The sequence below is a fragment of the Orcinus orca genome, chromosome 5 (genome assembly GCF_937001465.1).
Source record: "Orcinus orca chromosome 5, mOrcOrc1.1, whole genome shotgun sequence".
Taxonomy (NCBI): Eukaryota; Metazoa; Chordata; class Mammalia; order Artiodactyla; family Delphinidae; genus Orcinus; species Orcinus orca.
Window position 1 is genome coordinate 19,268,677 of NC_064563.1, and position 26,519 is coordinate 19,295,195.

At 42.2% G+C, this 26,519-nt stretch overlaps 1 protein-coding gene across 1 annotated transcript in view; it reads left to right on the top strand.

Moving 5' to 3' along the window:
* Positions 1 to 10,976: 10,976 nt before the first annotated feature.
* The window catches only part of MINDY4B (MINDY family member 4B), a 41,045-nt gene continuing 25,502 nt past the window's right edge, over positions 10,977 to 26,519 (top strand). Inside the window, exons 1-7 of the mRNA XM_033402716.2 lie at positions 10,977 to 11,083; positions 11,321 to 11,348; positions 13,156 to 13,323; positions 21,274 to 21,393; positions 22,325 to 22,416; positions 25,050 to 25,215; positions 26,090 to 26,155. Of these exons, the coding sequence (XP_033258607.1) occupies positions 10,977 to 11,083; positions 11,321 to 11,348; positions 13,156 to 13,323; positions 21,274 to 21,393; positions 22,325 to 22,416; positions 25,050 to 25,215; positions 26,090 to 26,155 (747 nt within the window). The remainder of the gene's footprint in view (positions 11,084 to 11,320; positions 11,349 to 13,155; positions 13,324 to 21,273; positions 21,394 to 22,324; positions 22,417 to 25,049; positions 25,216 to 26,089; positions 26,156 to 26,519) is intronic.

Sequence of the window (26,519 nt, forward strand, 5' to 3'; positions counted from 1 at the left end):
CCACCGGATGCGGTCCTGCCCACCAGAAAGACAAGATCCAGCCTCATCCACCTGAACACAGGCACCAGTCCCCTCCACCAGGAAGCCTACACAACCCACTGAACCAAACTTAGTTACTGGGGGCAGACACCAAAAACAAATGGGAACTACAAACCTGCAGCCTGTGAAAAGGAGACCCCAAACATAGTAAGTTAAGCAAAATGAGAAGACAGAGAAACACACAGCAGATGAGGAAGTTAGGTTAAAACCCACCAGAACAAAAAAATGAAGAGGAAATAGGCAGTCTACCTGAAAAAGAATTCAGAGTAATGATAGTAAAGATGATCCAAAATCTTGGAAATAGAATGGAGAAAATACAACAAACGTTTAACAAGGACCTAGAAGAAATAAAGAGCAAATAAACAGTGATGAACAATACAATAAATGAAATTAAAAATTCTCTAGAAGGAATCAATAGCAAAATAACTGAGGCAGAAGAACGGATAAGTGACCTGAAGATGAAATAGTGGAAATAACTACCACAGAGCAGAACAAAGAAAAAAGAATGAAAAGAATTGAGGACAGTCTCAGACACCTCTGGGACAACATTAAACACACCAATATTCGAATTATATGGGTCCAAAAAGAAGAAGAGCAAAAGAAAGGGACTGAGAAAATATTTGAAGAGATTATAGTTGAAAACTTCCCTAATATGGGAAAGGAAATAGTCAAGTCCAGGAAGCAGAGAGACTCCCATACAGGATAAATCCAAGGAGAAACACACCAAGACACATATTAATCAAACTATCAAAAATTAAATACAAAGAAAAAAACATTAAAAGCAGCAAGGGAAAAGCAACAAATAACATACAAGGAAATTCCCATAAGGTTAACAGCTGATATTTCAGCAGAAACTCTGCAAGCCAGAAGGGAGTGGCAGGACATATTTAAAGTGATGAAAGAGAAAAACCTACAACCAAGATTACTCTACCCAGCAAGGAACTCATTCAGATTTGACAGAGAAATTAAAAGCTTTACAGACAAGCAAAAGCTAAGAGAATTCAGCACCACCAAACCAGCTTTACAACAAATGCTAAAGGAACTTCTCTAGGCAGGAAACACAAGACAAGGAAAAGACCTACAATAACAAACTCCAAACAATTAAGAAAATGGTAATAGGAACATACATATTGAACATTACCTTAACTGTAAATGGATTAAATGCTCCTACCAAAAGGCATAGATTGGCAAAATGGATACAAAAACAATATCCGTATATATGCTGTCTACAAGAGACCCACTTCAGACCTAAGGGCACATACAGACTGCAAGCGAGGGGATGGAAAAAGATATTCCATGCAAATGGAAATCAAAAGAAAGCTGGAGTAGCAATTTTCATATCAGACAAAATAGACTTTAAAACAAAGACTATTATAAGAGACAAGGAAGGACACTATATAATGATCAAGGGATCAATCCAAGAAGAAGATATAACAATTGTAAATATTCATGCACCCAACATAGGAACACCTCAATACATAAGGGAAATACTAACAGCCATAAAAGGGGAAATCGACAGTAACACAATAACAGTAGGGGACTTTAACACCCCACTTTCACCAAAAGACAGATCAACCAAAATGAAAATAAATAAGGAAACACAAGCTTTAAATGATACATTAAACAAGATGGACTTAATTGATATTAATAGGACAACCATCCAAAAACAACAGAATACACTTTCTTCTCAAGTGCTCATGGAACTTTCTCCAAGATAGATCATATCTTGGGTCACAAATCAAGCCTCAGTAAATTTAAGAAAATTGAAATCATATCAAGTATCTTTTCCAACCACAATGCTATCAGATTAGATATCAATTACAGGAAAAAATCTGTAAAACATACAAACACATGGAAGCTAAACAATACACTACTAAATAACCAAGGGATCACTGAAGAAATCAAAGAGGAAATCATCATATACTTAGAAATGAATGACAATGAAAACACAATGACAAAAAAGTTCTGGGATGCAGCAAAAGCAGTTCTAAGAGGGAAGTATATAGTAATACAATCCTACCTCAAGAAACAAGAAACATCTCAAATAAGCAACCTAACTTTACACCTAAAGCAATTAGAGAAAGAAGAAAAAAAAAAACCCAAAGTTAGCAGAAGGAAAAAAATCATAAAGATCAGATCAGAAATAAATGAAAAAGAAATGAAGGAAATAATAGCAAAGATCAATAAAACTAAAAGCTGATTCTTTGAGAAGATAAACAAAATTGAAAACCATTAGCCAGACACATCAAGAAAAAAAGGGAGAAGACGCAAATCAACAGAATTAGTAATGAAGAAGTAACAACTGACACTGCAGAAATACAAAGGATCATGAGAGATTACTACAAGCAAGTATATGCCAATAGAATGGACAATCTGGAAGAAATGGACAAATTCTTAGAAAAGCACAACCTTCTGAGACTGAACCAGGAAGAAATAAAATATAAACAGACCATTCACAAGCACTGAAATTGAGACTATGATAAAAAAATCTTCCAACAAATAAAAGCCCAGGACCAGATGGCTTCACAGGTGAATTCTATCAAACATTTAGAGAAGAGCTAACACCTATCCTTCTCAAACTCTTCCAAAATATAGCAGAGGGAGGAACACTCCCAAACTCATTTTATGAGGCCACCATCACTCTGATACCAAAACCAGACAAAGATGTCACAAAGAAAGAAAACTACAGGCCAATATCACTGATGAACATAGATGCAAAATTCCTCAACAAAATACAAGCAAACAGAATCCTACAGCACATTAAAAGGATCATACACCATGATCAAGTGGGGTTTATTCCAGGAATGCAAGGATTCTTCAATATATGCAAATCAATCAATGTGATAAACCATATTAACAAATTGAAGGAGAAGAACCATATGATCTTCTCAATAGATGCAGAAAAAGCTTTTGACAAAATTCAACACCAATTTATGATAAAAACCCTCCAGAACATAGGCACAGAGGTACTTACTTCAACATAATAGAGGCTATATATGACAAACCCAGAGCCAACATCGTTCTCAGTGGTGAAAACTTGAAACCATTTCCTCTACGATCAGGAAAAAGACAAGGTTGTCCACTCTCACCACTATTATTCAAGATACTTTTGGAAGTTTTAGCCACAGCAATCAGAGAAGAAAAAGAAATAAAAGGAATCCAAATTGGAAAAAAAGCAGTAAAGCTGTCACTGTTTGCAGGTGACATGATATTATACTAGAGAATCCTAAAGATGGTACCAGAAAACTACTAGAGCTAATCAATGAATTTGGTAAAGTAGCAGGATACAAAATTAATGCACAGAAATCTCTTGCATTCCTGTACACTAATGATGAAAAATCTGAAAGAGAAATTAAGGAAACAATCCCATTTACCATTGCAACAAAAAGAATAGAATACCTAGGAAAAAACCTACCTAAGGAGACAAAAGACCTCTATGCAGAAAACTATAAGACACTGATGAAAGAAATTAAAGATGATACAAGCAGATGGAGAGATATACCACGTTCTTGGATTGGAAGAATCAACATTGTGAAAATGACTATACTACCTAAAGCAATCTACAGATTCAGTGCAATCCCTATCAAACTACCAATGGCATTTTTCACAGAACTAGAACAAATTTTCACAATTTGTATGGAAACACAAAAGACCCCGAATAGCCAAAGCAATCCTGAGAAAGAAAAATGGAGCTGGAAGAATCAGGCTCCCGGGCCTCAGACTATACTACCAAGCTACAGTAATGAAGACAGTATGGTACTGGCACAAAAACAGAAATATAGATGAATGGAACAGGTAGAAAGCACAGAGATAAACCCACGCACATATGGTCACCTTATCTTTGATAAAGGAGGCAAGAATATACAATGGAGAAAAGACAGTCTCTTCAATAAGTGGTTCTGGGAAAACTGGACAGCTATATGTAAAAGAATGAAATTAGAACACTCCCTAACACCGTACACAAAGATAAACTAAAAATGGATTAAAGATCTCAAAGTAAGGTCAGACACTATAAAATACTTAGAGGAAAACATAGGCAGAACACTCTATGACATAAATCACAGCAAGATCCTTTTTGACCCATCTCCTAGAGAAATAGAAATAAAAACAAAAATAAACAAATGGGATGTAATGAAACTTAAAAGATTTTGCACAGCAAAGGAAAACATAAACAAGACCAAAAGACAACCCTCAGAATGGGAGAAATTGTTTGCAAATGAAGCAACTGACAAAGGATTAATCTCCAAAATTTACAAGTGGCTCATGCAGCTCAATATTAAAAAAACAAAGAGCCCACTCCAAAAATGGGCAGAAGACCTAAATAGACATTTCTCCAAAGAAGATATACAGACTGCCAACAAACACATGAAAAGATGCTCCACATCACTAATCATTAGAGAAATGCAAAGCAAAACTACAATGAGGTATCACCTCACACAAGTCAGAATTGCCATCATCAAAAAATCTACAAATAATAAATGCTGGAGAGGGTGTGGAGAAAAGGGAACCCTCTTGCACTGTTGGTGGGAATGTAAATTGATACAGCCACTATGGAGAACAGTATGGAGGTTCCTTAGAAAAGCAAACATAGAACTACCATATGACCCAGGAATCCCACTGCTGGGCATATACACTGAGAAAACCATAATTCAAAAAGAGTCATGTACCACAATGTTCATTGCAGCTCTATTTACAAGAGCCAGGACATGGAAGCAACCTGAGTGTCCATCAACAGATGAATAGATAAAGAAGATGTGGCACATATATACACAATGGAATATTACTCAGCCCTAAAAAGGAATGAAATTGGGTCATTTGTTGAGACGTGGATGGATCTAGAGACTGTCATACAGAGTGAAGTAAGTCAGAAAGAGAAAAACAAATACCGTATGCTTACACATATATATGGAATCTAAAGAATAAATAAATAAATAAATAGGTTCTGAAGAACCTAGGTGCAGGACAGGAATAAAGATGCTGACGTAGAGAATGGACTTGAGGACATGAGTGGGGGGGAGCGTAAGCTGGGACAAAGTGATAGAGTGGCATGGACATATATACACTACCACATGTGAAATAGATAGCTAGTGGGAAGCAGCTGCATAGCTCAGGGAGATCAGCTTGGTGTTTTGTGACCACCTAGAGGGGTGGGATAGAGATGGTGAGAGGGAGACACAAGAGGGAGGAGGTATGGGGATATATGTATATGTATATCTGATTCACTGTCTTATGAAGCAGAAACTAACACACCATTGTAAAGCAATTATACTCCAATAAAGATGTTTTAAAAAAAAAGAAGTGAGTAGATAATATATAATAGCTAAGGGCTTTTAAAATTCTGCTTGGTTACTTTTTACATATGATGATATAAGCCATATATAATAATTAACATAAATCAAAATTTAAAAAATGAAATTAAAGAGGGGACATCACTACAGATCTCATGGACATTAAAAGGATAATAAAGGAATACTATAAACAACTCTATGATCACAAATTTGGTAACTTAAATAAAATTGACCAATTCCTTGAAAGACACAACTCACACAAGAAAGAGACCATCTGAAAAAGCCAACAGACTATGGCAAAAATGGTGGGATATCACTCCCATGATTACGTTACCTCATATGGCAAAGGTTAAGGAATTTTGCAGATGTAATTAAGGTCCCTAATCAGTTTGACTTCCAATTAATCAAAAGGGAGATGTTTCTGGGTGGACCTGGCCTAATCAAGTTAGTCCTTTATAAGAGACCTTAGGCTTTTCCCAAGATCAGAGACTTGAAGGAGCAGAGCCTCCCTTTTTCCTGCTGGTCTTGAAGAAATAAGTTCTATAGTCACAAGGAAATGAGTTCTGCCAACAACTATGTGAGCTTAGAAGAGGACTCTGAGTCTAGATGAGAGCTCAAGGCCTGGCAAACACCTTAATTGCAGCCTTGTGAGACCTTGAGCAGAGGATGCTAAACCATGTCTGGACTCCTGAGTGGGGGAAACTGTGAAGTAGTATATAGGTACTGTTTTAAGCTGCTAAGTTTGTGGTAATTTCTTGTGCAGCAGTAGATAACTAATATAGCAGAGGAGCAAAGATTCCCACCCAATCTGACTCCAGGATATGTGCTTTAAATACTGGTTCTCAGATTCTTTCTGACACCAGGTGAGAGATTTTTTTTTCCCCAAACCAACAAATTCGCTATTTCTCCAACACCACCTAGGTATTCTACAACTGAAATTCCAACGGTTTGACAGGAACTGGGGACAAAGACAAATATGTATATCCCATTACACCACATTGGTCTTTAAGACCTTTTGGAGGAGGACTGTGGCCCATACCAGTGACTAAGTGACCAACCAACGACCTCATGGCCACTGACTGAGGGACAAATGCCCCAGTCTTCATACTTTAGGACTTTTTGACTTCTAGCTCTATCCCGAGCCTGGGCTATCACCCCTAGAACGCGTAAAGGCAGGTAAAAGTAAAACTTTTAAAGGAGAATTTTTAATATATAAGAGGCAAGAGAACATTGGCTAAAGGTTAGTAGTTTTCGCATAGGTCATATTCATTATGATTCTGTGAGGTAAGTCAAAGGAGATACGGAAAGTGAAGCTCAGAGAAACTAAATAACTTCTCCAAGGTTACGGTCATGGGAGAGGCCCTGGGATTTGACCCTGGACCTGACACCCTCTTTCTCTTCCTTACAACACCACCAAAGAACAAAAGGGGAATATATCAACTATCTTCTAGTTTCCAGTGGATTGGCAGAATTCTTTAAGGAAGGACTACAATCAGGAAATTTCCATCTCCACAGAAAGAACTAAAGAAAATGAATGATAATTAAACCATAAAGGATTTAACTTAATCCTAAGGAAGAGCTTTCCAGGGGTAAGGTTAATTAAACACTAACAAGATTTTATTTCAGAAAAAAAATCGAAAGGCTCTAAAATTCTGCCTCCAGATTTCTGTTTATAAAGTCTCATGTAAAAACAGCAAGAAGAAAGGTTGGGGATAATTTTTCAAGCCGGTCAAAATGCTTGCAAGCCCAAGGTCTTCAAATTTGACCCTAAGGATGAACTGAGTAAATCCTGTAATGATCAGTCATAGTTTTCTGGGAACCTACAGCAAATGTTAACAACATTAAATGTTTACATGTTAATTTCCAAGTTTGAAATAAAAACTAGCTTTTCTCATGAAATCATTGGTATTATTTTTCAAAATTATCAAGAAAGAAAGCAAATGGATTCAGGCACAGATTTCTGCACTTACATAGTGTATTTCCTTTATAGGTGAAGGATTTCAGACCCTGCACCATCCCCCTGCCCCACTGCAGGGCTGCAAAACTTCCCTCCTCCCCCATGGCCCCTGCTTTGTACTCTTTCCTTTTGCTGCTGCAGATCCATTGCTGCATGAGACCCTGTATTCAGCCCCAATCCTTTGATGCCTCATGGGCAGTCTTGGGACAGGAGATTTAGGTGACCTCATGTGCCATGGGTTGGGGGCAAAGGTATTAAAAAGTGACGGGGATAACCCCAAATTCTACATATTTGTGTACACCTTTCCTGCCCTATCTCTCCAGATCTGGCCCGAGATGCCCCAATCCCATCCTTTCTTTCTACCCTACTTCTTACACCCAGCTCCTACTCTAAGTCTTTTGACAAAATGCCCGAGAGAGGGGTGGCTTCCTCTGGATGTAGCTGAGTCACATTCTTAACTCCTGGTGTGGTCCAGAGGCCAGCCCTTTCCATTTATGGAACTCTTATCAACATCTAACTGAAAAGAAAAAGAAAGGAAGGGTAGTAAAGACAGCACTTTCTTGATTGAAAAGAATGGGACCATGAATTCCAACTTAGAAATAAAAGGAGCAAAAGGGGTTGGGCAAGGAATGCTCTCAATAACAAAATTTGGCAGTAGCAAAACTCTTTACAATAACCATATCATTTGGTTCAGGCATTCTACTTTTAAGGATTAAACAATGGAAAGATAAATAAGATCTACATAAGTAGAGTGATATACCATTTTCATCTATTAGAAGTCTCAACATGGTGAAGATATGGAACTATCCCCATTTCACAGATAAATAAACTGGGCACAGAGAGGTTAAATAACTTGCCCAAGGCCACACAGCTATCAAGTGGTGAAACCATGATTCAAAACTAAGCAGCTGGGGCCCAGAGGCCATGCCCTTTACCACTCGGCTTTCCTACCTGCCCCCTGTGCTCCCACAGCCCCGAGCCACTGTTCTCACAGCATTTTCCCCTCCCTGTGTGCCTGTTTCCTCTGCTAGAAAGAGCAAGAACCGTATCTTACTCAACTTGGCATCTCCAAGTGCCTGACACACAGGAAGTACTCAAAATATTTTTATTGAACCCAACAAAATGGTACATTAGTAAGTTGTCTAGTCAATGGGGCTTATGCTTCTACCTTTATAGAATTCTCTGCAAACCAGGACACAGACATAGTTCCAAATATACAGACTTAATAATGATTCTTAAGAAAAATAGTTTTCTCAGCTACTCCTCTTTCTTGGTTTGGGTTGTTAAATTATTTAAATGGTAGATCCAGAATTAATTTTTTAATATGACTTTCTAAATTGGAAATTCCAAGACATTTCTCACCTTTATATTATTCGAGAGCAAGGATCAAGTATTTTCATTGGTATTCTATAGCGGGGGTTAGGGGGTGCCCCATAAATATTAAATACTGATGCCCCCATTAAAACTATAAAATTATAAAGAGGAAAGCAGAGGAAAGCTTTTTTTAAAGGAGGATGTATGGTTAGAGGAGGGAGATAAGAAAGGATTTCTTTATGCCTCTTATGTTTACAATAAAAGTACTGAACCTGGTGGAAGTTGATGAGACCTGTGAATATGAAATGATTAAACAATCCCTAAAAGTTAGTTTAAGAAACTGGAAGTAGAGCGTTCCCAAGCAAAACTGCGGACATTTAAATCTGCCTCTGGTTGATGTGGTGACTTGCTGTGTTTCAAGATATAACCGGTCCCCTCAGCCCTGACTACTCTAGTCATCATAAATCCACATAGCCTCTTTGCTTTGACCTCTTAGTATTACCAGAATTTTACAAAACTCATGATCAGATATGTCATAGAGAAAGTGACCTCCGGCTGAAGAGGTCCAATTTAGGTCAGAAAAGACAGGAACCCTTTTCTGGTAATCATTATTTGTTTTGATAAAACCATTGTACTTCTCAGGGTTCTCCAGAGAAACAGAACCAATAGGACATGTGGATCTCTCTCTCTCTCTCTCTCTCTCTCTCTCTCTCTCTCTCTATATATATATATATATATATATATATAATATATTTCCTTAAACTAATTGGCCACATGATTGTGGGGACTGGCAAGTCTGAAATATGCACGGCAGGCTGGCAGGCTGGGGGCCCAGGGAAGAGTTGATGTTGCAGGCTCAGGTCTAAAGGCAGTTCAGAGGTCAAATTCCTTCTTTCTCTGCGGACCTTGGTCTTTTCTCTTAAGGCCTTCAACTGATTGGATAAGACTCACCCACATTACAAAGGATAATCTGCTTTACTCAAAATCACTAATTTAAATGTTTTTTGAATTTTTGAATTTTATTTATTTTTTATACAGCAGGTTCTTGTTAGTTATCCATTTTATACACATTAGTGTATATATGTCAATCTCAATCTTCAATTCATCACACCACCACCACCATCTCCCACCCCCACTTCCTCCCCTTGGTGTCCATACATTTGTTCTCTATATCTATGTCTCTATTTCTGCCCTGCAAACCGGTTCATCTGTACCATTTTCCTAGGTTCCACATTTATGCGTTAATATACGATATTTGTTTTTCTCTTTCTGACTTACTTCACTCTGTATGACAGTCTCTAGATCCATCCACGTCTCTACAAATGACCCAATTTCATTCCTTTTTATGGCTGAGCAATATTCCATTGTATATTCTTTATCCATTCATCTGTCACACCTGTCAGAATGGCCGTCATCAAAAAAATCTATAAACAATAAATGCTGGAGAGGGTGTGGAGAAAAGGGAACCCTCTTGCACTGCTGGTGGGAATGTAAATTGGTACAGCCACTATGGAGAACAGTATGGAGGTTCCTTAAAAAACTAAAAATAGAACTACCATATGACCCAGCAATCCCACTACTGGGCATATACCCAGAGAAACCATAATTCTACCATTTAAATGTTAATCATATCTAAAAAATATCTTTACAGCAACATCTGGACTGGTATTTGACCAAAAACTCGGTACCATAGTCTAGCAAGTTGACACATAAAATTAACCAACACAACCATCAGTATTCTTTTTTATGCCAGTTATTACAGCTACAATTCATTCAGCCAATAGGAAGAGACATACCTTTAAATTTCTCCCCAAAACAAATCAAACCAGTCCCTCTTCAAATTGTGTAATATTTCTGTGGACTAAAATCTATATCAAATATCCTTTGGCCAGATTCTTCCTCGGCCTACGTATTACCCAATAGTGGTTGCTATCATTTTTCAATATCAGCATGATGGCTTTTATCCTCTTTGACTACGTATTTCCAAGGAGGTACCACAGAATAAGGTGCTATCACATTCCACCAGCATGGTATCTCTCATCGATTAAATTATCCCAGTTGCTCTGATACAGGTAAGTAATTGCAGTCCCTTTGTTTATAAATCTGTGTCTTGGATTAAACATTCATGGCGTCCATACAGTGAATAAAAACACAAAAGTATTCTACCTCTAATGAAAGTTTAATCATTATCTGATAGCGGGGGCTTACAAAACGCCCAAAGCTGCAACTGGGTGGTGTGATCTCCTTGCTGGTCAAAAAGCAGGGGTTGCACACACTTCACCTGGGCATCTATGCCAGCCATCTCACTTCACTGCCAGCTCTCTCTCTCCCACCTGAACAACTTCCTTCTTCTAATTCCTTACATTATCTAAACAGCCATGGAGCCCTCGGACCGGGAACAGAGCTCCCAAGAGCTGGATTTAGAGGAGATAACTAGGAAGATTTCATTTCTGGACAAGTGGAGGGAAATCTTTAGTTATCACCGGTAAGATGTTCTCATTTTCTCATTTCTGGAGAACCAGAGGGATTTTAGGTGTTTAAGTAATCAGCTTTTATGCTTGCCACGTGAGAAGTGTCCGTTACAGATTTACATTTTAAATGCTTCAGGTATGACTGTTTGCAGAAAGAGCCATCCCTAGCAAGGTTGAAGTTGAAGAGGTTTGAGGGTATAAGGGTTGAACATAGTGAGTAATTTTCTTGATGTTTTCTCTTTCATTTATAGGTTGGGAACCAATAATACAACTTCTCAGGTAATTATTTTTCTCAGAGCCAGTGTGTTTTCCTCTAGCTGCTTCTTCAAAACAATCACATTAACAGCATAATCTGCATTTATTCTGTGCACATAATGTCACTCAGGCACCCAGCATTTAACGTGTGAAAACACAAAACTAGAAACCTTGTTGAAGATCTTTTCTTGCGCCTTCTTTTTTCATAAAAATCTCTTCCTACTTTTTCTTTTTAATTGGGGTATAGTTGCTTTACAATGTTGTGTTAGTTTCTGCCGTACAATGAAGTGAATCAGCTATATGTATACATATGTCCCCTCCCTCTTGGACCTCCCTCCCGCCCCACCCCATCCCACCCATCTAGGTCACCACAGAGCACGGAGCTGATCTCCTCTTCATCATTAAAAGCACCATGTGGTTATTATTTTAGAAAAAAAAAAATGAGAATCTAGAGTTCCTACACTTGTGAAATAACACTAGATTCTGACACCCAAGTGCTTCAGTGATCCTGGAGAAAAGTAGTTCTGAAAATAGTTATTGTCTTGTTTCAGCTTCTGAAAAATTGTTTTCCTTACCATCTTCAAATAAGGAAAAGATGACTGAATTCAGGTGTTAACATGTATTTTAAAATCTGTTATACAGTATAAGATGAAAGATGTTTTTCTCTCATATCACCTGAAAAGGTTAGAAGGTAATGGACTTTGTGTTTCAGATATTAATTCAATCACTGAACAAACACAGCATAAAATATTAAGGTGATTTTCTTGGCACTAATATATGATACAATCAAACAACTGAATTATTAATATTTTAACTATTACCACTAAAGCACCTTGCTCCAAGTAACCTGTGATCAAAAGCCTTATTATATGTGCTGAAACTCTCTGACCCAGTCTGTTAGAATTGGGGAGATAATACCTCTGTTTTAGTCCTGAAAGTATTAAATGGAGGTAGCTATCATTTGGGGGAACAGAATAGTCAAAAGATAAAACAATCTTTACAAGGAAAAAGAAATAAATGTCAAGTTATGCTTTACACAAGGTGGGGGAAACCCCCTGCCAAAAATGTAAAGATTTTCCATGTGATTTGCGAAATGCATCTTATCCCACCAGTAGTCTGTGACTTGGATGCTGTGTTTCTGAGATAAGAAAGCATCTTAGCCTCTAGGAATCCAGAAAAACTAGGAAGGCAGTTTCCTTCATGTTTCAGCTACCAACTGGGCAAATTTGTTTCATGAAATTAGGATAGAAGTAAATTGGAAGAAGAATCAATGCTAACTTATATTTAAATGCCGTAAGAATCAGTTAAGAAAAGTAAAAATAGATGTTTTTCTCAAAGGTAGGGGGTGGATTTTTTTAAGGAAGAAAATTATTATATTCACTTGCTAGGCAACAGGAATCTGAGAGAATTAAAAGGAGGTAACCTGACTTTGTTTACTGGCCAGTTAACAACGTAATGAGAAATACCTCATATAGACTGGAAAGATTCACTCATTGTTTATAAAATGTTGCCTTCTCAAAACAAGAGACAGTGACATTTACATTCTTCTATAAACATAATTTCAAGTCAAGGTCTTGATAGCGTTAATTATGTTTCCATAGTTACACTTAACCTCTCCGAGTCACATAAAACTTAGGAGAAACCCTTTTGACACAGACACTGGGATTTTTCTGCCTCTTTTATTGCTATTTATGAAAATTTTCAGACAGCTTTAAAAGGGAGACAACATTTTCTGAACACTGATATTTCAGAGAGAAAGAGAGAAAAGAGAGGAAAAAAGGTCATCACCAGCTCCGTTTGCTTTGTTTTTTGGTGGTGGCACTTTACACAGAATCGTGAAGGCAACCATATATCTGCCGGTGAAACTGAAGATGGAACAGGGATACCTCAGCCAAAAGGACACGGACATTGGCCATCGAGTAGCCTTTGTTCTATTCCCAAAGCCTCTATCATCTCTTCAAAATCGGGCGGCCTTCCTATCTCCCTAGCAGTGGCCACGGTAAGTATAGCTTGTCAATTAAACATGAAATGAAACGTAATCTTCCCCAAACAACAAGGCTGGGGAATCTTATCTGCTGTCATGTGAGAGTATTATGGAAGATAAGACTACAGACGGTGGTTACTGGTAAAAGGGGAATATAATTAAAATGACTTATTTATGGTATTTTTCAAGGACACCGGTGACGTTACAGGTTTTCCTCCCAAACTCTCAGTCTCTCTTTATTTACTCCCTCAGTGTGACAGTCAAGTGTGAAGCCATGAGGGAGTTAAATTCAAATAATTTACATATAAGGTAGGACAGGGCAGCCGGTGAGGACTGCAAAGGTGGAAGACGAGGTAGATGTGGGAGACAGGACCCCTGTCCTGTGTGGGCAGGAAGGAGGGAGATGGGGACACATGTCCAGGCCCAGTCTTGGGGCAAAGAGATGATCTCAAGAAAGAAACGTTCCCTGGGGCTGCCAACAAATAAGCAGATTTGAAAAGAACCCGATGTGTAAGAATCCAAGTGGACCTGGAAGCTACTGTTCCCAGGGACTGTTTGTTCCATTCAAAACTTGACCAGGGCTGGGGAGAGGGGCTGAGGCAGAGACCCAGACACACCTCATTGCATGGGCTGGGGGCAATGCCTTGACGAATGGCCAAAGGACCAGCTGTCATGGTCAAAGAGGCATGATCGGGAATTGGGGAAGTGAAGCCAGGGGTCGAGGCAGGGACAAAGCACCAGAGAGGGTGAGAGATCCCACCAATAGGATTGTCCTGTAATATGGCCCTTTCAATCATAGTGAAAAGCAGGGCTTTGAGGGACAGTTTTCTCACATTCACCCCATTTCCTCAGCCTCCAGACCACATTCTAGATACTTAGGCAGAAACCTCTCCTTGGGGCCCTAAGGACAAAAGTCGGAAGAAGCACTTCCTTTCTGAGGACACGCGGCCCTGCACCTGGGCACGCTTGCAGAACCCACCCGGGACCAGCCTGGTCTTCTGGGTAAAGACCAGCAAGGCCTACGGTCAGACCTGCCATGGACATAAAGCTCTGTAGTCTGTGCCCTGCAGGCAGGGTCCCTGATGAGAGGCAGGCGTGGGGGCCAGACCCCCTCTGGGGAAACCTCACAGTCTCCGCCTGCTTGTCGAGCCCAGAGGCCAGGCTGGCCCCGCAGTATTTCTAACCCTCAGTGTAGCTGTTCCTGAGGCTCCCCAGGTGGAACATCATCGTACACAGGGACTAGAGTCCCCGTGTTCTTTTTCATCACGCACATCCGCGCAGGCTTCACAGAGCAACTCTCTCCACTGCCGTTGTTGCGGCACAAACGTGCTGGGAGGCCCACGTGCTCTTTCTTATCTTCACAGATCTTTCTGCCTCAATCCACCTTCCCTCTTGTGCTCCAGTGCCAGATGTCACAGGAAGACAGGCCAGCAGGGCTCCCTTGAGATGCTGCACGTTGCTCATTGGCCTCACAGTTCCTGGATGGTGCCTTAACTTGTGTCTTAGGTGTCTAGTTCATCACTCTCCTTTTGAGGAATGAAGACAGGTAACGTGTAATCCTATTAGCATCTCCAGGCTCGGTGGATATTCTGCCTACACTGTGCTGTAGAAACAGTAGTTAGAGCAACTACAGTGTCCCTCAATATCCTCAGGAGATTGGTTTCAGGAGCCCCCAGAGGAAACCAAAATCCTCCGATGCTCGAGTCCCTTACAGAAAATGGCCTAATACCATTGCCCCCCCGCCATATCCGCAGATACAGAGGGCCGAGTGTATACACATTTTACTGTAAAAGGTTTTTAATGAACACTTTAATAAAAAAGTATTATTGGCTACTAATGAATTTCTATGGAGAATGTCATTTTAAAATTTACACATATCAGGAAATAGGCTACCTTTTGTATGGAAAATAGAGAAAGCTGATTCTACACTGATACCGTATTTGCCTGTATATGCACACAGAAATTCCAGAAGACTTCCTAAAATGTGACAGTAGGCGGAGGGAGAGGGGCAAGTGCCCTGGGTCGGGGGGAGTCTTCTCAGCATAGCTTTTTGTACTCTCTGGATTTTGAACCATGTGAATGGACAATCTATTTCTAAAAACACCGTCATGCCTTTTAAGAACAGGAAAAGAAAGGCATTCACAGGTGTTTCCAAAGTCTTCTAGTTCCTCTCTATATTGTGGAGGCAGGAGAGTCTGGGTCCCACTTGTCTACAAACACAGACGTGATGCAATTGGAGACCTCCTCAGTGACTTTTCCAAGGTAATTCTCTCCCTTTGGAAAAGGCTGGGAGACGAAAGAATCAGACCTGATGGAGGGTTCAGGAAGTCCCAGAAGCAAAGAGAATTGATTTTTCTTCAAAAAAAAAAAAAAACAAATTTGGACGTATTCCCATTATGAGGACCAGATGATAATGTATCCTTTAAGTAACAGTAGCATTAATTAAACACACCCTGGGATTTCAAGATGATGAGCCTTGCGGTTCTGAAGATTCTGAATACTCGTGTCCAGGGAGGCAGTTTGGAAGCTTGACCAATTCTAATCGACACTTTGGCCGTGCAGCCGCCTGGCAAACTATTAGAGCGATTGGATCCTAGCACTCACATGAGAGTGTTTTTCGTTGTCATTCTGCTGTTCACATTTCCCGCCTCCATTTGGAATTGCGATTCACAGGATTTCCTGACATTGGCACACACTTTTTGCTGGGAATCTGCTGAGAAAGTAGGGAGTGGGCAAAACAGCCAATGCCCCTTTGCTTTCCCCAGCTCTCCTGTTTCTCGCCTTTTGTTGCCCTATTTCCAGTACCACAGGGTTCTTCCTTCCCCCAGCCGCACGTCTTATAGTGTGTGTGGTGTAATGAACGGCGGGCAAGGCTGCTGGCCCAGGTGGCATCATCGGAGAAGGTGAGAGTCCTCCTCTGGGCTCTTCCACAGCAACACCCCCTCCCCCGCTGTGCTTCCCACCAGCAGGAGTTTTTCATCCTCCTTCACAGTCAGACCCTTCTGCAGGACCCAGCCTGGAATACATTCCTATTGCCTCTTTTATCAGCAGCCAATAAACAAACCCCTAGTGTATTTGCAATATCACCCAGCAGGATCATATTAAAACTGTAATACTGGGAGATCAAAATATTCTGGGGGAGAACCAGAAAAATGAAGCTCTAATCGAGGGTAACAGGCAATGGGCTGGCTTTAGGGGAGCAGGAAGCAGAGCCTGGTAACCCCAACATAGGTCTGGCTGATAGATGGTCCTCAGTAGATGTTTCATTCATTCATTCATTCATTCATTGCCTCTTGGGTGATCCCCAAGAGAGGCATCGCTGTACAGGGTAGTGGGTGTCATTTGTGTGCCCCTTCAGAAGCATACTCTACCCCTGTCCGCCCTGCTTTCTGCGCTGGAGACTGAGCTGTACTCACCCCATCAGTAGGGCTCCCTCCTCTGACTTCCTGTTGAGTTTGACCAATGGGAGCCCTGGAGGGAGCCTGGAGGGACGGAAGGGAATGAAGTCAGGTGTGCAAAGCTGGCTGAATCCCTCTCCTCAGAAGGCAGTCCTCTCCCAGGACTCTCTTATCCCTTCCACCCCTCCAGGTGTCAGCGACATAAAAACTTCTCACTCTTGCTAACCCTGGGGCCCTGCATTAGCCGCTGTTGCTGCCCCACATGCAGCCCACCTCTTTGTAAATGGTCCCTGAATTAAAGTTTCCTCAAGTTAATTATCCTGACTCCAGTGCCATCTGTTTCCTGCTGGGACCCTGACTGGTACCAGTTGAAAGGCTTGCATTTGATTCCTGGCACTACCATTTACTATCTATGTGACCTTGGGCATGCCACTTCACTGCTCTGGGCCCCAAGTCCTTTAACTGTAAAACAAGAGAGCCGAATCAGATTTTTAAAAATTCAACAACTACTTCTTGCGAGCCTACTAGGTACCAGGTACTGCACCAGATGCTGAGAAATTGATGGTGAACACAACCAGGTAAAGAGACTACCACTCTATTTGATGGGCTAGTTTAGAAATGTCTTCTTAGGACACAGTAATTCTAACCTCTCTGATTCCATGATGGTCCAGTAATTTCTAAAGCAGGAAAAGATTTAGGGAAGGAGCTTCAAAGCGAATTATTCTACTTCAAATTGTGGGCAGGGACCATGTGGGAGAGGACTGGACAGGGACAGGTGGTCACAAGAGGTCCCTCTAAGACCAGGGACAATGGACAAGGCAGTCAGGGTAAGGAAATGAAATCTGTTGGGAAGAATGATCCAGGACGTGTGTGTGTGTGTGTGTGTGTGTATGTGTGTGTGTGTGTGAGAGAGAGAGAGAGAGAGAGAGAGAGAGACAGAGACAGAGAGAGACAGAGAGACAGAGAGAATGAGCACCATCGTTATCATCATCACAGCAATCAGGGAAGAGAGGTATTCCTGGAAAACTAACAAAGTGAAGAGAGAAAAACCGTGCTTGATTGTGTTAAGTAATAACAATCATTATAGTCATTTATTAGGACCATTTGCCATTTGTGTCTAGTTACCAGGCAGCACAACAACATACATGTATCATTGATTATGTGTCAGGGTAATCTTGTTATAAATTATACCGATATGAAAGTCAGTGTTGGGAGGAGGGATAAATTGGGAGATTGGGATTGACATACACACACTACTATATATAAAATAGATAAATAATAAGGACCTACTGAACAGCACAGGGACCTCTACTCGGTACTCTGTAATGGCCTATATGGGAAAAGAATCTTAAAAAGAGTGGGTATATGTATACGTATAACTGATTCACTTTTGCCGTACAGCAGAAACTAACACAACATTCTAAATCAACTATACTCCAATAAAAATTTTAAAAAAAAGAAAAGAGGGCTTCCCTGGTGGCGCAGTGGTTGAGAGTCCGCCTGCCGATGCAGGGGACACGGGTTCGTGCCCCAGTCCGGGAAGATCCCACGTGCCACGGAGCAGCTGGGCCCGTGAGCCATGGCTGCTGAGCCTGCGCGTCCGGAGCCTGTGCTCCGCAGAGGGAGAGGCCACAGCAGTGAGAGGCCCGTGTACAGCAAAAAAATAAAATAAAATAAATAAAATTTAAAAAAGAAAAGAAAAGAAAGTCAGTGTTACATAAGTAAGGTGAGTCATCTCTGTTGCCACCCTGGACACTGGGGGCTCCCTGAGAAGCCTGCAGCCCCCCTGTTCTAGGCCTTCCCGAGGTGAACCTGGACAGTGGCTCTCCCTAAGTTGGAGGGGGCAGCTGGCAACAGAAACGGGAGTTTGATTTGGCTTACTGAGCTTTTTTAATTGAATTTGAATTCTCAGCTTTCTCAGCCACAATTGTCTTAGGCTGTCACATTATCCATGGCTTCTCCTCCCTTACCCCTGCCAGTGTCTGGGCTTTTTCCATCTGGGCTGGGACTTTCTTCCATGCAACATGAGAGGTTCCAGTGTAGACAGGCTGTGTTTTCACAAAGGTAATAACAGCACTTATGGTTCCCACAGTCCTTTCCATACTTCTCCTCTTGCAGTGGTAGCTTTCAATTTCAGTGATGGGGACAGAGCCGGGGTTATCCCCATTTCAGGATAAGCAAAGAAAGCCTTAGAGAGGTTTGACAATCTGTCCCCGTTCATGTGGTCGGCATGTTCAAGCAGAGCTGGGGCTTCTCAACCCTGGAGTCAGGAGTGAGCAGTTTTCTTCTGTGCAGTCTTGATGTCAGGGAGACACTTTCTGTCCATACTCAGGGCTCTGCTGGGGATGTCCGGGGTTGGTGGCCCTCTTTGGTTGCGGTGCACACCGAGTCTGTGTCTCCCAAGAGCAGCCTTCTCCTCCCTCTCCTTGATGGCCACCGGACAGATAATTTTCCTTCAGGTGCAATTCTAGGCTCTTGCTTATTCTGAAATGCACCTGTCTCTATTTCTCTGTAGAGGCAATCTTTTCTTTTGAGGGTGGGTACAGAGGTGGCCAGGAAATAAACTCCAGCCATGGAACCAGACCCTGGTTTGAGATGGGGAAGACCATTCCAGAGGCATGCTTCTCCTGCACCTGTCCTTCTCGGAAACCATTAGAGCCCACGCTATGCACAGCTGGGAAGAGGTACCCTGGCTCTGACCGGTTGGGCTCCATGTTCCTTTTGTCCACACTCTTCAACTGGCTCCAAATGCCTGAGTGTGATATTCAAAGCCCTCCAGGATCAGACACAAGGTACTTTCCATTCTGAGCTTCCACTGACTTCCTGCCCTGTGGCCCCAGAACACACAGTGTTCTAGACCCAGTGAACCACTCACTGTCCCTGGATACCCTGGAACCATGTGTGTGTGTTTGCAGATCTCTCTCTACCCAGCCTCCCCGCCTTTACAGGCGACAGACCACTGTGTGGTCTGTCACAGAGTGTGGGACATGTGCCTGTGCTGGAGCATGGGGTGCTTTGGGGATATGGCAGTAAGCGACACTGAATAGCACTGAGTTACCTCGTGGGAAAGTCAGCCCCTTCTCCACTCTGGCAGGCCAGGGAGAAGACCCGGTAAAGGGCAGCACACATTGACACCTCTTTAACACCTCTTATCTCCCTTTTAATTACAAAGAGCGCAGGGCTCAGTCAGAGCTTTCACAGGCAACAGTTTCTAGCATAATCTAATAACATCGTTATATCTCTATATTTTTTATTATGGCAAGTGATTTTGATTCTCATTTAAGGATGTGGTATAAAGTGTCCTTTTAAATAAACGCTTTATTTATTTATTTAAATGAATGTTTCCTTGTAAAATGGGGATTAAATGAGATAATGCACATATCTGACCCTTTGTAAGCTCTTAATGACGGTGAACTGATTTGAAATAAACGAGAAACTGCCAACTTCCCTACCAAGAAAGAAAGAAAGAAAGAAAGAAAGAAAGAAATGCTTTAAATAAATGTTTTCTAAGTTATAAAAGAATGGCCCAAGCTAATGAGAAATATTAATTCAATAATTATTGGCATACAAAAATGACAGCAGTTATAAGGATGGTACATACACGATTAAAGCTGGGGAGGCAGATCAGTGGTGTTAGCATGGGTACGAATACCAGCTCTGCCTGACTTGCTGGGTGACCTTAGGCAAATACTTTCCTGTAAAAGGAGGATGATAACAGTACCTTTCTCAAGGAATTGAATTAACATAATGAATGCAAAGCACTTAGCCCAGTGCCTGGTGCGTAGAAAATACTCAATAAATGCTAGACACCATCTGCCAGCCTAGTTTAAATGCCACCTCTTCCACGAAGCCTTCCTGAGTACTTCAGTCGGAAGTTCTCTCTCCATACCCGTACCCCACACAGGACCTAGCACAAGCTGAATGATTAATATGCCTCTGATTATAAAGGGATTCTCTTTTTGTCACGGGTTTGGTTTACAAAGGCTTGTACCCAATTTTCTGGGATTTTCTAAAAGACCCTCTCCAATCTTAACATGCTGCAGAGTATCCAGAAAAAAACTTAAAGATTCTAGGGCAAAAAAACAGAGGCTGCTTGTTTAATACCAATTTACACCACTATTGTACTCAGACTGCTGGAATCAGAGTCCTGCCTATTCCTTTTTTCTGGAGCAAGAGAGAAAGACCCTAACGTGGGAGAGATAGGAGTTACAGAGTCATGGTTAGAGGAATGAGAGGCATAAGGAGAGCGTAGTCGCCCGTCGTGGATCTTAAGGGGGTACAGGGAAGATGGCTGGCAATGGAAGGTGAGACAGACACAGAGACAGAACTCGGATGGGGATAAAAAGGTGCAGAGTTGACACTCTCAGCCTTCAGGATAAAAGGTCCTAAGTGAACCCTATGCAAACCTTTTGCACAGAGCTGGACAATTACAATCAGGGAATAGAGTAATGTGTGAACCTGACTCCAGGAAGGCGACAGGCCCTCCTCCATGGTTTCACCACCTTGCTTAAGTCTGTTTGCTGAGGCCTTGTGTCTTGTTTGAACCATTTATTTCCCCTCTTTTCAGAAACTGCGCCAGATCCTCTTTGGAAATACAGCCCAGGTCTTCAGCTCTGACTGGACAAAGGCCTATTTCCGGTTTCATGATCCTTTTTCTGACCTGGCTTTCGCTTTGGAAGTGGGAAAGGTAATAGCAGGTGATAATTTTTTTTTTTTTTTTTTGGTGGTACGTGGGCCTCTCACTGTCACGGCCTCTCCCGTTGGGGAGCACAGGCTCCGGACGCGCAGGCTCAGCGGCCATGGCTCACAGGCCCAGCCGCTCCACGGCACGGCATGTGGGATCTTCCAGGACCGGGGCACGAACCCGTGTCCCCTGCATCGGCAGGCAGACTCTCAACCACTGCGCCACCAGGGAAGCCCAGGTGATAATTTTTTAAAGTCCTAATCCCATGCTCCCTGTCTGTGTTTCCTTCCATCCTCCTCCATACGAGGCATGTTTTCATTATCATCATATGTAGAAACATATCGACGATTTAAAATGTAACCTTAAATGATAACAGACTGTTGAAAATTATGACACGCTATCTAGGATGTCACAAAGTCTCAAACTCCTCCCCACTCTCTTCCAAATTTTCGTTTTCCTGGCACTTTTCTCCAGGTCCTAAGCATTCCTAAGAATCTAGAGGCAGGAAGAGATCTAGGAGTTTCTTTCTGGCTTGTTTAAAACCTCAGTAATTCAAACCATTGATCCCTAGCCAGGCAGAATTTCAAGAGCTAGCCGACTGGTTCCTTACCTCCTGCAAATCTAACGGTTGGACATGAGGCACGAGCCCAGTGAAGGTGGGGCGGAGGGGGACAGGCATCCCGGAGTGCCAGTCTATGGGGCTCCACAGAGAAGCTAGTCATTGCAGATTCTAGCCCAGCCCATGGGGAGGGGTGGCACATGTAGAGAACAGTGGCCCTTCACTAAGCCTAGGGGATGCTGTGTCCCAGAAGGGAAAAGGTTGCCGAGAAGAATAAATAATGACATCCATTTCCAAGACTTCTCTTTTATAACGTGGGCCCTGAGGGTTCCACCACCATTGTAAACTCCTCACTGCTGACCCTCTGCTTTTCAGGGAGGTGCCCGAAGCATTCAGATGGCTGTACAAGGATGCATCATTAAATATTTGTTGTTTACAAGGAAGGGAAAAGACTGTAACTTTCTCAGGTAAGAGGCCTATGAAAAGTATTTGCAAAGAATTACCCATTTCCCGAGAACCTTTGTAGGCTAGATAACCACCAGGGAAAATTCCCCAGGTTGCCTCAGGAAGGAGACTTGCCTCATAAGAGGACTTGCCTCGTAAGACAGAAATGGCTCTGGCTCTCCCAGTGGGACTGAATTTCGTGAGTAGGTAGAGCTCTTCCAGAGTCCCTTTCAGTGTTCAGTGGCAGGGATAACACTGACAGTTTTTATGCTCCACTGCAGAGCACCCTGACAGAGGAGACGAAGCACCAGGTCTCCAGACAGGCTTACCTGACAACATTTGATAGGAAGTCCCAAACTAACAGTTCCAGAGAGAGAACAAAAGGGGTGATGACAAACCTAATAAATGAAGGATTCGTCCTCCTCTTTAATCACGCTGACAAAGTACAGTATTTGGTAGTTGCCTATTTAAAAAATCAGTTCAAATTATTTTGTTCTTAGATGCTAATAAACCCCTATCAAACTCTATGGTTGGTATTAGAGGAAACAGAAATAATTAAAAGGCATCTACCTACCCTCAGGCAGGGTAACTTATCACCCAGAACAGGAACTGAACGTCTAATCTATTCTAAGAACGTGAATTACCAGCTTCCTTAGAAGCAGAGCCAGAGATGGGAATTCTTCATGCAGGTGATTTATTAAGGGAATGCATGCCCTCAGGAGAAACCCCTAAGAGAGCAGGGGAGCAGGCTAGGGAAGGAGGAGAAGCAGAGGAGGACTGTGGCTGCCAGTGATGTCTAGCCTCCGCCTGAGCCATGGGAGCTCTGGGGGGCAACTGCTCCATCTGCAGATAAGGGGGCGGGGCCTTTACACCTCCCACCCTCATCAGGCATCCGCTATGGACCCTCCTATGGGCAGGTGGCACAACTCCCAGTCACTTCCAGGGAAGGTGGCTCCAGTTCATCAGAGAAAGTTGAAAAGTATGAGCCCCTAGCAGCAGTGCCCAAAGCAATGGGGGGGGGGGGGGGGCGTGTCCACCAACTGAGTAAAAGGGATCCCAAGGGATCTAGATGGAACACATACAGCATTTGCTCCATGAATAGCAAGCAGTTAGCACAGTACCTGGCTTGTGGCAGGTATTACATAAATGCTAATGAGTAATTGCTATTATCGACCTGCTCCATGAAGCCTTCCTGAACCTTCCCAATCACAAGTTCTCCCTCCTGCCCCTGTAGTCTCACAGCACTTTGTTTGACTCATTCTACCTTGGACAAGGGTTTTGGAGTGTGAGGGTCCTGCTACTGATTTCGATATCACCATAGAGCTAGATGGATTCTATATATCAGGAGTCCCCAACCACCGGGCCACAGACTGGTAGCAGTCCGTGGCCTGTTAGGAACCGGGCCACACAGCAGGAGGTGAGTGGCAGGCGAGCGAGCGAAGCTTCATCTGTATTTACAGCCGCTCCCCATTGCTCGCGTTACTGCCTGAGCTCCACCTCCAGTCAGCATTATGGTGAGCTGTATAATTACTTCATTATATATTACAATGTAATCATAATAGAAATAAAGTGCACAATGAATGTAATGTGCTTGAATCATCCCCAAGCCACCCCCCCACCCGTTCATGGAAAAATTGTCTTCCACGAAACCGGTCCCCGGTGCCAGAAAGGTTGGGGACCGCTGCTATAAATCATGGCTGAGTTCATTCACTAAACTCTGTCATGTGTTTCTTCACCAGGAAGACAGTTGTCAATGTTAAACATTTAGAAAATGAGCATAGGAAAGGTCTGTGATGTAAAGATTGGCTCCCATTTCTGGGGAATTCTCACCCACTGGGATTATTTGATGGAATCTAATGGTTAAGAACAATCTAATGGTTAAGTCAGGAGGCACACTGCCTGCATTCAAATCACTGCTCTACTGCTTTAAAGGTAAATGACCAGGGGCAGAGTACTCAACCCCCTGTCTTACTTTCCTCATCTCTAAAATGGGACTAATAATATTGATAGCATCCACCTCACAGGTTGTCATAAGGATTAAATGAGGTAATATGTGTTAGGTGCTTAGAACAATTCTGGGCCCAGTGAGTACCAGATGAGTGTAAACTATAAGTTAGTAAGGGGGAAGTGGGCCTCAAATGATTCGTAGGACGTGATCAGTCAGGAAGAACAGACAGAACTTGCATATTAAAGGCAGACAAGTACATGAGAAAAAGCATGGAGGTAGAATGCAGAAACTATGTCTAGGGAACTAGTCCATCTGGGGCAGAGGGTTTGCAAAATGGAAACCTGGGAGATAAAACTGGAAGGATTGTTTGGGGTTGCACTCGGGAAGGGCCTGTGTTATCAGATTAGAGAGTTTGGATGGAGCCTGGCTGGAATTCAGGAGAGAAGACAGTGTTGAGATTCAGCAGGGGCAGTAATGCACAGGGAGGGATCAGTGGAGAAACCAGAGGATTAATGCTCTGGGGTGAGGATGCCCGTTCAGTGCGGGCAGAGAGGATGAGGCCCTCCACAATGTTCTCACAGTGTAGGTTGACGAAGGAACCAAACTGACCCATCCTATACTCAGAAGGGTCCATGAAAGTGGAGGCCCAGGCCCTCAGCTAGGGGATACTCATTGCAATGCGTTGCTACCCCCCCCCCCGGGCTGAAGTTTGTGCGCGATGAGCAAGCAGGGGCAGAAGCACGCGCTGGCCGCGGCGCTCGCAGGCATCCTGTGGGCCGCAGGAGCAGCTCGGAAAGCCACCATCTGCCTTGTCACTGAGGACACTTACATCGCCCCGACTCCTGACTACTCTGGGGACGGTTTCACTGAACGGGTGAGTGCACTCCTGCCCGTCCTGTCCTACCAGATAAAGGATGGTGAAGCCTGGGTGAGTATTAGACTCACCATGGAACTGGAGGTGGAACTGATGCTCCTGGGTGGACCTCCACGATGTAAGCATCTGATGTGGCCAAAGGTACCTGCCAAAGAGGCCAGGATCAAGGGCATAAGTAATCCAAGCAGCCAAAATAGAGACGCCTGCTGTGAATTTCTCCTTCCAGAATTCACCAGGATCAAGAATACTCCATACCCAACAGAAAAGAAGCAGATTCACAGACATAGAGAACAAAGTAGTAGTTATCAGTGGGGAGAGGGAAAGGGGAGGGGCAACAGAGGGGGAGGGGATTAAGAGGTGCACACTATTATATATAAAATAAGCTACAGGTATGTTGTACAACACAGGGAATAGAGCCAGTATTTTATAATAACTATAAATGAAGTATTACCTTTAAAAATTGTGAACCACTATATTGTACACCTGTAACTTATATAATATTGTATATCAACTATACTTCAACAAAAAAAAATTTTTTTAAAGAATATCCCATGCCTGAAATTATCATAAACTCCATTTCCGTAGCCACTCTTCTAAACTTGGCTAAATTCTACCTATTAGGGAAAAAATCTGTTTACAGTTTTCCTGCTCAAGATACCATATTGGTTTAAAACTGAGGAATGTAAAAGTGAGGCCGGTGGCCACCCAGTCTTACCATGTACGTTTTACATGGCCTTGTGTATATGTCAGTTTCTAGCAATGTGATTTTGCAATGAAACAAAGAACTCCCTTGAGGTACTAACAGTGAGTTGACATCTTCTAGATATAACTTTCATCTTCCTTTTCATTTTTATCTTCTATTTCTGATTTATAGCTCCAGCTGTTTGAACTTTTAGAGAAAGAAGCCACTGAGAAATTCATCTATGATCACGTACAGTGTGTAAGTATTTAAGTGTTGAGATAATTCCTTTATGTTGAACTGATCATACAGGAATCTTCTTCCTTTTATAAAGTGTATTTCTAATGATGCTTGTTAAGAAAAGCAGGTCATTTTGAGGACTAAGAGAGGGCAGAATGAGGGAAAGAGAAACCTGTCTCTCCCTCCCCACAATCTAGAAAGAGGCCAGATCACACACAGGCCCTCTCACAAATGCCTCTTTCTCCTTGGCTAATCAAACCCAGAGAATAATACTATAGAGGGCATATACAATAAGACTGCTTTTATGGGAAGAGAAAATGTTAGAGCAGCCTTGCCTCATCTAAGGGATAAAACACAAAAATGGTAGTCTAAATTGCCAAAACGG